The 12,198-nt window shown below is 43.2% G+C and overlaps 1 protein-coding gene across 1 annotated transcript in view; it reads left to right on the top strand.

Moving 5' to 3' along the window:
- The window catches only part of COL21A1 (collagen type XXI alpha 1 chain), a 188,020-nt gene that overhangs the window by 38,778 nt on the left and 137,044 nt on the right, over positions 1 to 12,198 (top strand). Inside the window, exon 2 of the mRNA XM_075923637.2 lies at positions 12,013 to 12,138. Coding sequence (XP_075779752.2) covers positions 12,051 to 12,138 — 88 coding nt within the window. The 5' untranslated portion in view covers positions 12,013 to 12,050. The remainder of the gene's footprint in view (positions 1 to 12,012; positions 12,139 to 12,198) is intronic.

Raw genomic sequence — 12,198 nt, 5'->3', positions numbered from 1 at the left:
ACAGGAATTATGACAGGCATGCCAGAGAAGCCAAAAGTTGATGTGGTGCTGCATTGAAGATCTGCATTTACAATGAACTGCATGCCATAGTTAGTGGAGACCACACCAGTACCTCAGAGAACACTACTGAGGAGCCTTCGGAACTGTGAGGAAGAGGTGGATGTAACCAGGTTGTCCATCTATGCCCGTTGTTTCCAAAACTTTTCGGCAACACGCCCCCGTTTTGCTTTTTGAGAAACCCTATGGCTGTCCCTCCCCCGCAAATAGCAGCAAAACTTGTTGAGCAGGAAAAAAAAGGAACTGATGGGGGATGAGAAACAAAAATAGCATCGAAACTTGGAGGGGGGGAGATTGGGTCGCCTCACATCCCCCCAGGAATTTCTTCACGCCCCCCAGGGGGGCACGTCCCCCAGTTTGGGAACCCATGATCTATGCCTTGAGTCAGGACATTTAAAGATTTCACTACAGGCTAGCTACTCTGAGCAGCTGATCTTGGTGTAGCTCATTCCAGGGAAGGGAAACCTGGGTAAGTTTGGCAATGCATTTTCCATTACAATGTTTACTTGTAGAGAGTGTACCCAACATAGCAGGACACAAGTGCTGACTTTTCATTGTCTTTCATCTTCGAGAGAGAACTCTACATCTTACCTGTTTGTTGCACTGCTATCTGTTCTTCACTCCCATGTAAGGTTAGGTGGTGGGGGTCATGTGTATCAGTTTATTTATGTGACGGGAATCTCTCTTGAAATACTGGATACCTCAATAAAATTTCATAGCGGTACCTACAATCCTCTCCCGAAAGTTTCTTCTTCCATGTTAGGACACTGTTCACCCCTTTGCCTCACAGATAAGTAAAACCAGAGGGCAGGTATTTTGGGATATTTTTCTCACCAAGATCCAATCTTGTAAGCAAATACCACCAGTGTCCTTTCAGTCCACCAAAAGCATATTCAACTGTCTGTCTATATCTGCTCTGTTAATATTTCAACATCACCAGTGGTAATCTGCCAGTCCCTGCATGCACCTTTCTGAACATATATGCAGCTGCCATGCATATTCCTTGACCAGTCTACTTTGATGTCAGTGAAACATCCCCAGTGATCCACCTGTGCTTGCATAACCATAGAACAGTGGTTTTCTTTCTCTGGATGTTTTATTTTGTAAGATGGGCTGGTTCCAAAATAGGGATACGTGTGTCACAGTTTGGGAACCCTATTGCAGCAAAACCATTCACTGTGTCATGCACACTGAGATTCTGCATCTTGAGCATCAGGAGAGAATCAATGGCCCTGCAGTCTTCCATGACAGTGGCATGACTGTGGATTTCTCAACTCCAAAATGATTTCCCACCAACTGGTGGGAATCCAGCATTGCAGACTTCACGGTGTGATCACCACTCACTTCTCCACTGTTCGTGCAGGTCTCATTCTTGTGTCTGTACGCAGGATGACTGGGGCGAGCTTGGCACAGAGATTCAGGAATGTGGTCTTTTGCATCTGAAAGTTCTGCGCTGCTTGTCATCCCAAGCCGGAAAAATGTGATCCCACCAGTCAGTGTTCATTTCTCAGGCTCAGAAGAGAGGCTTTACTGTCTGAAGCTGCTCAGTGGATGTTACCAACAACCTTGAACTGGTCTTAACTATGTCCCACAGCAATCAGTCCTCCATGAAATCATCATGGCCCCTTATTGGTGCAATTCTTGTTGCAGCTCTGCAACTGTGAGAGTATTGTTCGTACTGTGACTGCAGTGATCATGAGAGCAAGGCAGACCTGTGCAGGCTTCATGCCTCTGTCAGAGATGATGGAGAATGAAAAGTGCTATGCAGCTTTGTGGGATTTTTTTTTTAAAGGCAGGAAAACTATGGATTATGGAAATTATTGTGGAATGGAAGAAGCTTCATGATGGGAACTTGACCCCTTTCTCCAAGCACTGTGGCACAACTTGTTTCTGCCCCACCAGGTGCCTTGCTAAAATTTCCCAAACTGCAGTGGATGGTGGTGAACTGCCCAGTGGAATAATTACATTAATGAAGCATGTTGGCAGGTCTTTTCAGGAAACTTTCAGCTCTGTTGTCTTTTATGTAGATAATAAAGAGAACTTTGGTACATAATGCTGTTGGTTTGGCACCTATCATGGCCACTAAAAACTCAATTCTATATTATCATTTTCTTCACATTTAATATAAATGTAGAGGCTGTGTAATTCCTGGGATCTGCCTGCTGGGGAAGCCTCTTAAGGGTTGGATAATTTCCTTGTGAATTTTGGTTTCTGTTAACAAATTCAGTTTGGAGTATTGAACAGCTATTTGGCTTTAGACTTATAAATGAAATTTTTAAGTCCCCTGATTTCTTCTATCTTACAGGAACCAGATGTTCTTTTTGAGTGTTGCAAATGAAATACAGAGGAACACTTTAAAAATTGTATTTGGAGAAATAGCTTTGTTGTGAGAATATAATTTTATTCACCAAGTCAGAATACATTTGGATCTACTATTAAAGCCTTTTTGTTACTGGAAAATCTGATTTAAAAATAGCCTTCCTTTACTCACTATTTTGTTCACTCCCTTAAAGAACTTTCTTATGTTGGAGAAGCATGATATTAACTTGCAGAAGCTCTTCTCCTGTTTTGTTTTGTGTTTATCTAGGTATTCAGAAATGTTTAAAGGTATTTTACATAGTATTACAGTAAGGCTCATTTACCTGTAATTACCACAATCCCATCTAGTGACATTTCATAAAACTGTGATCCCAAATGTTCGGGAAAGGGAGGAAGAGTGGCAGGGCCAAAGCTCGCACTGGGGGTGGGGAGGGAGCACCACCCAGCCATGTTCTAACCCAGCCCCAGTCCCAGCTTGTGCTCACCGCAGACCCATTCTTGGCTCCCACAGCATCTTTGCTCTCAGCTGTGGCCCCAGCCACGAATCCAGCCACAGCTCTGGGTCTGGCCTGCTCCTCCGCTCCTGTTCCTCCTTCCTGACCATGGCTCTGGCTCTGTCCCAGACTGTAGTTCCTGAGGGGCATGTGTGTATGTGGGGGAGAGCGAACAGTTTTTTATTGATTGGAGGGGTGACTGTCATAAAGGATAGGAATTTTTACTATAAATGCTGTTCATTAAACTACACTGTAAGGCTATTTGAAAGCTGAAGCCTAGTGTATAATGTAATTGTTCACTTATGTAGTTTCCTATTAGCATTTTATATCCAGTTCTTTTTCTCTCTGCAACATACTGTTGCAGTTGTGCTGAGTGGAGACATTTGAGTGGAAGTTCTTTCAGTTTAAACAGGTTAGGGCTTTTATATGAATACTGTATATTTGATTCTCTACTTTTTCATTTGTTCCTCCTCTTTGGTGGTTTGAAATAAGTTTTCTCCAAAATCATCTTTTTTGTGGGAAGTGGACTGTTTTAAGATGCTTCAGGGGGTAGCTGAGTTAGTCTGTTACAGAAGAAACAAAAACAAATGGTCTGGTAGCACTTTATAGACTAACAAAACATGCAGATGGTATCATGAGCTTTCATGGGCAGAAGTGGGCTCATGATACCATCTACATGTTTTGTTAGTCTGTAAAGTGCTACCAGACCATTTGTTGTTTTAAGATGCTTACTGAATGTGTTATTACATTCTGAGTAATTTACAGGTGGACTGTGTTAATTTTTTACTGACATGTTATGAATTGCTGATTTCAAGTTGTAGACATGGAAATTCTAAAGAAATAAAAATATTATATCTATTTCATTCTCCATCTACAGAACCCCTGGTTGAATGCTATATGGTTATTATGACTTTTTCCAATGTTATAATTAACAGTGTAGTCCAACATTTAATGGGTAGCAGGTTTAAAACTAATAAAAGAAAGTTCTGCTTCACACAGCGTGTAGTCAACCTGTGGAACTCCTTGCCAGAGGAGGCTGTGAAGTCTAGGACTATAACAGAGTTTAAAGAGAAGCTAGATAATTTCATGGAGGTTAGGTCCATAAAAGGCTATTAGCCAGGGGATAAAATGGTGTCCTTGGCCTTTGTTTGTCAGAGGCTGGAGAGGGATGGCAGGAGACAAATCACTTGATCATTGTCTTCGGTCAACCCTCTCTGGGGCACCCGGTGCTGGCCACTGTCGGTAGACAGGATACTGGGCTAGATAGACCTTTGGTCTGACCCAGTACGGCCGTTCTTATGTTCTTATGTTCTTATCTCCTCTCCTTATGCTTCAGCTGGCTAACAGTGATTTAAATTTAGTAGGAAAGACTGATGCAGAGAAGCCATATCCCTTCTCTGCAATATATTTATCCTCCATGATTAGCCAAATAATAAGCTTCATGCTGGAACTTTCTTTCCCGACCGCAACATCAGGGTTGGGGACATGCCCATCTGCCTGGTGGGGGATGCCCTACAACGACCACCTCAACTCCTCCAGAGAAGGACTTAACGCCAGGCTAAGCAGGGCCTGCATGGTCATGGAAGGTGCCTTTGACCATTTGAAGGTGCAGTTTAGATGCCGCCTCCCCTGTCTGGACCTCAGGGCGCACAACATCCCATACGTATTGGCTGCGTGTTGTGTTATGCACAACGTGTGTGAAAGGAAGAGGGAGGCATTCCTCCCAGGGTGGGGGGGGCAAAGGTTGACCACGTAGGCAGGGACTACGAGCAGCTGTGCACAGCTGCCGTCAATCAGGGGGCCGTGTGCATCTGGGAGGCCCTCAGGGAGAGCTTCTCCCCGGGGGACCAGTGACACACTCTCCTGGTCTGCCCCACTGAGGGCTTCTGCTTCACTCCTCACTGCCATCCCCCCACTTACCCCTCCCTTCCCCCCTTTCCTGCTGAAAAAATAAAGGACATTTTTTTTTGAAAACTAAAAACTCTGTATTCTCTATGTGGGGTTAAAGAAACTGGGGAAAGAACCTGGGAGAGGGGAGGAGAAAAGGTAGAAGAAGGTGGGTGGTGTGAACCTGGGTGGAAGGAGCTGGAAGGGGGAGGGGGAATGAGGAGATACTCAGGGTTGGGGCTGGGGGTGGTGCCAGGCTCTGTGGATCCCACCAGCACAGGTGTGGGGGCCTTGGCATCCATGGAGGGGTGGGTGGGTAGGGTTTTGAGGAGGAGAAGGAGTGGGAGGAGGAGCTTCAGCAGGAGCGGGAGCAGAAGCTGGAGCAGGAGGAGGCATCATGCTCAGCACAAGGGAGTGGACATCCGCACACCTGGAGCAGCCCTGCGCAAGCAGCTTCCGCCAGCTCTCCCGATACAGCTGCTGGTCCTCCTGGACCCAGTCATGGATGGTGTGCTCCAGGGCAAGGAGTGCTGCCAGGTGCTGCCACTGGAATTCCTCCTGCGGATGCCTCGGGTCCGGGAGGCTATTCCGGGTGGGGTTGACCCCGCCCCCCTCTCACAGCTGGTCCAACTGTAGACAATAAAGAGAGATAGTCAGTCATCCCAGGGGGGACAGTGCCTGAAGCCTAGCCCCTATCTGTGAGCCGAGGGCGACAGTTCCCGTCTAGGTTGCAGGCAATGTGCTCGGAGCAAGGCCATGTGCGCTCTGGCTAGAGGGCCCACATGTCCCCGGGAGTGGGTGCTGCCCCGAGACTGTGGGTATGCCTGTGTTCTGTGTGCGGGATTGCTGAGTGTGTGTGTGTGTGTGTGTGTGTGTGTGTGTGTGTGTGTGGATATCCCTGCCTCCTTCTAGAGGTGGCTTGTGGAAGGAGAATGTCCCACACAAGGGTCAAGAGCATGGCAGGACTCTCCAGACACCCTGTGGCCAATAGCACAAGGGTCTTCTGTGGCAGCCTCTTGTGCAATCCGCATCCAGCAAGGGCCAAGTGTGGAGCAACTGGCTTCCCCCGGCTATTCCATCCACCCCCTGTATGAAGGGAAAGTGATGGCACTCATATAGTGTACCTTCCCTGGCCTCGGACAATGCCTGGGACACATTCACAGGGAGGCTTTCAGGCTCCTGGGTCAGCTGGGTGGTGAGGCTGGCCTTGTCTGGGTGGTCCTCCTCCTCATCTCTCTTCCCTCCTCCCGCAGCCCCCAGGATGTGGTCCAGCTCCTTAAAAAAAGGGCAGTTTTGGGGCTCTGCCCTGGAGCAGGAGTTGTCCTCCTTTAACCTTCATCCGCACCTGTTCTTGGATGCAGATGTGATCTTTTGGGGCCAGATTGTCGGCCATCCGGCTATAGATGTCCGCATTCCTGCGTCTGGTGCGGAGATCCTGGAAGTTGGTCTCGTCCCCCCACAAACCTCAATAAGGTCCAGGATCTCCACTCCTGACCAAGAAGGCGCACATCTTTTCTGGCCCTTGCTAGGCTCCTGGAAGCTGTTTGACGGATCCCTGGAAGCAGTGGAGGATTGGGTGGGAGCATCAGACTGGCTCATTGTGGGGGCACAGCGAGTCAGGTGTAGCTATAGTGTGGCTCAGGGCTGTCATTCCCGCTGCGAGCCACAAACCCTTTCTGCAGAGACTACAGCTTTAAGGGCTCCAGAGTTTTGCTGAATGTGGACAGAGCGGCCAGCAGGAAACCCTTATTTTGAAATAGCAGCTATTTCCTGTTTACACAGCCCCTATTCTGAAATATCTGTTTTGGAATAGGTGTTATTCTTCGTAGACTGAGGTTTACAGAAGCCGGAATAAGCTGTCGGCTATTTCGAAATTATTTCAAAATAGTGGTTTTGCTGTGTAGACGCTTGCATAGTTATTTCGGAATCACTTCCATTATTCTGAAATAACTTTGCTGCGTAGAGGGTGTGTCTAGACTGCACTCCTTTTGCGGAAAAGGGAAGCAGATTAGACACAGCGCAATTGCAAATGAAGCGGGGATTTAAATCTCCCCTGCTTCATTTGCATGAACATAGCTGCCGCTTTTTTCCGGCTTGGGGCTTTGCCGGCAAAAAGCGCCAGTCTAGATGGGGATCTTTCGGAAAATAAAGCCTTTTCTGAAAGATCCCTTATTCCTGATTTTAAGAGGAATAAGGGATCTTTCGGAAAAGGCTTTATTTTCCGAAAGATCCCCGTCTAGATTGGCGCTTTTTGCCGGAAAAAAGCGGCAGCCATGTTCATGCAAATGAAGCGGGGGAGATTTAAATCCCTGCTTCATTTGCAATTGCGCTGTGTCTAATCTGCATCCCTTTTCCACAAAAGCGGTGCAGTCTAGACACAGCCTTAGAGAGAAAATTCCTGTTCCAGCATACCTAACAAATGCAAGCACAACAGATACTTTATATTAGTGCATACAGATTTTTCTTCATATATAACAGCTATACTGTCTTTCATTTCTTAAGTTCTAGTTGCATTTTGTAAGTAAATATAGTAAATAAAAAAACAAAACCAGTGATCCAAAAGTTCTTGAGTTGGTTCCTCAACATTCTGATTTATGGATTTCTTTGGGACTATGTCAGTAATAGTAGAGACAGAGGGGAAAGTAAATTGTGTTCATAATGAAGAGTGCACAAACCCTGCAGGGAATGGATTTTCTGTATTTTTACAGAACATTGAGGAATATGTCCTGTTCCCTGATTGGAGTACCTACATTTTACCACAATCCAAATAATACATAAATATAACATATTGCAGAAATGTAGGCTTATTTGAAAAAGAATATGATACTGTCATCTTGTCTTAGTGTCCTAAGTACACCATAATAAATTGAAAGACATATAATAAAATAGGTTTCTTACAAGGGTTAACCTTGCTGCTTTTTTGCTTTTTTATAAGTTAAAAACCATCTTTGGAAGCTGATATTTCTTTTGTGCTTTGTTTTTAAGCCCTTAGTATTTAGCCTCAGCTGAGGTCAGAAGTCATATTTCCCAGAGATTGTGTATGGAGGAAATTAAAAAAAAAAAGTTGGACTGAGATGAATGCCTGGTAAGTAATAGAAAATGCAAAAAGCTGACTTAGAAGTCAAACTACAGCTATATACTCCTTGTGGCTCATATGCTAGAGTAAGAAAAATACCAAAAAATAATGGAAAAATTGAGAACTTGATCAAGTTGCACATATTCCATTTAATACATATCTCTCATGAATCTATTGAGAGTAAATTTGAATCTGAAATTTTTACCTTTCCAGTTTTGTCTTGTCCCTAAATCTCAATAAAACTCCCCTCCCCACCATGAATGCAACACAAACTTTGTATCTGTTATATTGGTATTTGTGGGAATAAGGGGTCTTGCACACATACAAAATGGGTTATGACTACCTATGAAGGAGTAGATCATAGTAGACCACAAGCTAAATATGAGTCAACAGTGTGACACTGTTGCCAAAAAGAAAAAAAGAAAGCAAACATTCTGGGATGTATTAATAGTAGTACTGTAAGCAAGATAACAGAAGTAATTCTTTTGCTCTACTGTGCGGTGATGAAACTTCTACTATGGAGTATTGTCTCCAATTCTGGTTGTCACATTTCAGGAAAGATGTGAACTCATTAGAGAAGATCTAGAGAAAAGCAACAAAAATGATTAAAGGTCTAGAAAATATAACTAATGAGGGAAGATTGAAAGAACTGGGTTTGCTTAGTCTGGAAAAGAGAATACTGAGAGGGGACATAACAGCTATCAACTACCTGAAAGCTTGTTACAAGGAGGGAGAAAAAGTATTCTCCTTAACCTTTGAGGATAGGACAGGAAGCAGTGGTCTTAATGTCCAACCTAAAACCTCCCTTGCTGTAATTTTAGAAAAACGTCCTAATTCTTGGGATTGTTAAGCACTGGAATAAATTGCTTAGGGAGGTTGTGGAATCCCCGTCATTGGAGATTTTTACAACCAACACCTGTGAGGGATGGTTTGGACATGAGTGCAGATGGTCTTGCCATGAATGCAGGGGACTGGACTTGGTGACCTCTAGAGGTTCCTTCCATTTCTAGGATTCTATTAAATTGTTACAGAATGATTTGTCTATCAGGGATGGTCTAGACAGTATTTGGTCCTGCTGTGAGAGAGCATGGGGACAGGACTAGATAACCTCTCGAGGTCCCTTCCAGTCCTAGTATTCTATGATTTTTCTACTGGTTCTCTTCTGGATGCCTAGTACGTTATGGCACATTATTGACATTCTTTTCATTGTACTTCTTTGCCTATTTCTAGTTAAGGAAATGATTATTTGTTTGCATTTACCTGCCCATGATGACATTTTCATGCGTCAAAACAAAATATTGTATGCCTGTATCCAGCGTGGGCTGTTCTGTAGTATTCAGATGTTTCATAACATCTAATCAGTTTCTAATTATTATCAGTGTTGGAGATGTTGTCCGTGCATAGAGAAGCACCTTTTTTCTGCACTGAAAAAAATTGCAGTCAAAGAGGACAGCAACATATTAAGGATAAGGGAGAATGACCTGTATGTACAAGTGTTATACATTTCAGTAAAGTAGATTGATATCTCTCTCGTTATATAAACAAATATTTTCCTGCAGGATGACAAAGTGATGTCATCATGTCACACTGCGTCCCGCCTGCCTCCTCCCTCCCTCCCTCTCCCAACTCCTTTCCCAGTGCTAGGCTGCTCTGCTGCACTTCCCTGCTCCCTCCTACCCTGTTCTCAGTGACCGGGAGGAGAGCGTGGGGTGTGCGAGAGGGGGGTTGACGAGTGTAGCGAGCAGGGGGTATAGCCCCCTAGTTTTATTTTGTTATGTATATTGCATTTACATCCAGTGTCTCTTGCACGTATGCATTATATGTAGGCACATTTCATATATGAATCACTGAAGACAAGGGTTTTGAGGAGGAATTTGAAGGAAGATGTGGAAGTGACCATGCAGGGTCAGGAAGAGTATTCCATGTGTATGGCAAAAAGATGTTTATAGGACAAATGAATAAGCGGGTGGTCAAGACCAACATGGGTGACATAGAAGAAGGATGGGGCATGGAGGACAATGTCTATATTAGTCTGGTCTTATAAGTTCAATGGAAGTGAAGGGCATTTAGCATCTTTGAAAACTGAGCCCCCATTTAGTTATTGGTTTCCTTGTTGAGGAGATTAAAAAAACTTGTTTGACCAACTACTAGACAAGAGAGGGCCATATTTTGTATCCAGACAAAGGAATTTAGTGGATATTGCCATTGTCATGACACCTAGGAGTTGCTGACAATGTATTAAGCAGAAGAAACAGCTTGCAGATTTATGAAAAATGCTCACACAGTTTTGGTGCGGAGCAGATTCTGGTCTGCATTACAATTGTGCAGCCACACTTGACCAAATATATTTGCTTGTTTCAGCAGTACATTTTCCCCACTGACCAGAGGTTTTCATTTTGTAACTAAGAACAGAATATGACCATTTAAAGATATTCGTCTTTTCTAGAAGGTTAAAATCTTCATTTTGTGTATTTTCAAGATATTGTCCCCTTTGTGCCCTGAAATTAGTTTAGAATTAATTTATGGGAAAGTATAATATCTAAAGGAGTCCTATTTCATTTTTATCATTAGAATTCTATTCTAATATACAATAGACATGGAATTAAGCAAGGAGAATAGTTACATAATGTGGTTAAAATAAAATTTATCACGTAAGGAAATAGGTGCAAATTGGAAGAGAAAACAGCAGACAGGAGAAATTATCTAGAGTAAAACCTGAAATGGAGAAAAGGCAATATGATTTTTTTCATGACATGTTGCATTTGTAAATATCAGTAGATATAGGGTACGTCTAAACTACATCCCTCTTTCGAAAGAAGGATGTAAATTAGACATATTGTAATTACAAATGAAGCCGGGATTTGAATGTCCTGTGCTTCATTTGCATAATAACATCATGGTGACTTTTAAAAAAATGCTATTTCGAAAGCGAAACCACAGTCTAGACGCAGTTCTTTCGAAAAGAAAAGTCTTTTTCGAAAGATCCTTTAAACCTTATTTTTTGAGGAGTTCAGAATCTTTTGGAAAAGGCTTGTCTTTTCAAAAGAACCGCATCTAGACTGCGGTTTCACTTTTGAAATAATGTTTTTCAAAAAAAAAGCTGTCACAATTATGCACATAAAGTATGGGAAATTCAAATCCCAGCTTCATTTGCAATTTTGATAAGTCTAATTTACATCCCTCTTTCCAAAGAGGGATGTAGTCTAGACATAGCCTCAGTGATGACCATAATGCCATGCGTTAATGCATGTTATCTTATACCTTAATGCCCAGCTCTGCTGCAGGAGTGTAGCCACAGGTGTGCTTGATTGGACCGTGGCTCATTCACTTCATATCGAGGCTCACTTGCCACCCTGCCTAGTGCCCCCACCAGGGAGTGGGGACAGGGCGCCTGGGCTTGCTCCGCTTTGCCCTGGAGTCCCAGCTGGGCATAGGGGTTGGGATTTACCCACCTATCCCACTTTTCTTCCTTCCCCATTCTTGCCTACCCACCTGAAGTTGGAGCCCCATCCAAGTGGGCCCTTCTGGCTATGCCACTGCTATGTGTAACGCATTTGGGATAAGATTCTGATTTCAGTAACACCACTGAAATCAGGGTTGTCACCCCTGATACCACAGTCATTCAGATCAGAATCTGACCTCTGTCTCTGAGTTCATAGTAGCATATGAAATATTGTATGTCACATAGAACAATATTATTTTGGGCAGGAAAAGCGAATCAGTTTTCACATTCCAATGGCTAGGTATGATGACAGAGACTACAATCGTGTTAAGGCCCATATTGTGCTGTGTGGCTTAGGTATTCTTTTCCGCCTTAAGAGTAATTCACTTAGGAAGCAGCTGTGCTTCCTAAGTGAATTACATTGCATGGAGCAATTTAAAAATTGTGGCTTTTCGACACAATTCACTTGTTACTTTTATATAATACCCTATAGAAAAATGATAGTGACTCCAGAGAATACCTAGGAAATGATATTCTAGCGTTACAGTTAAATTTTTCTCACACTGGTTAGATGGATAGTATAGCTGAAATTATGGAACATAGTCAATAGGACTACATGTCAAAGCAGTGAGAGCTAGATTTGATCATGACTTGTTTTTTATGCAAAACTGGCAAAGCATAACTGTTCAGTTGAATTTTTGATTGATAGAACTGTAATATCTTTTCTTTTTTTACAGTTTAATTTAGGACCAAAAACTTTGGAAATCAAATATACATGGCACAGAACTTGAAGTTTTTTCAGACAATTTTAATTCTGCTACTTCAGGATTATATCTCGGCTGAAGATGGTGAAATAAGAGCAAGTAAGAGAAATATATTTAATTTTTTTGACCAGTCATGGCTAGCTGAAAACAAGTACAGCA

This window comes from Pelodiscus sinensis, chromosome 3 (genome assembly GCF_052426305.1).
Source record: "Pelodiscus sinensis isolate ZL-2025 chromosome 3, ASM5242630v1, whole genome shotgun sequence".
NCBI classification, from domain to species: Eukaryota; Metazoa; Chordata; order Testudines; family Trionychidae; genus Pelodiscus; species Pelodiscus sinensis.
This window is presented reverse-complemented; position numbering and strand designations above follow the sequence as displayed.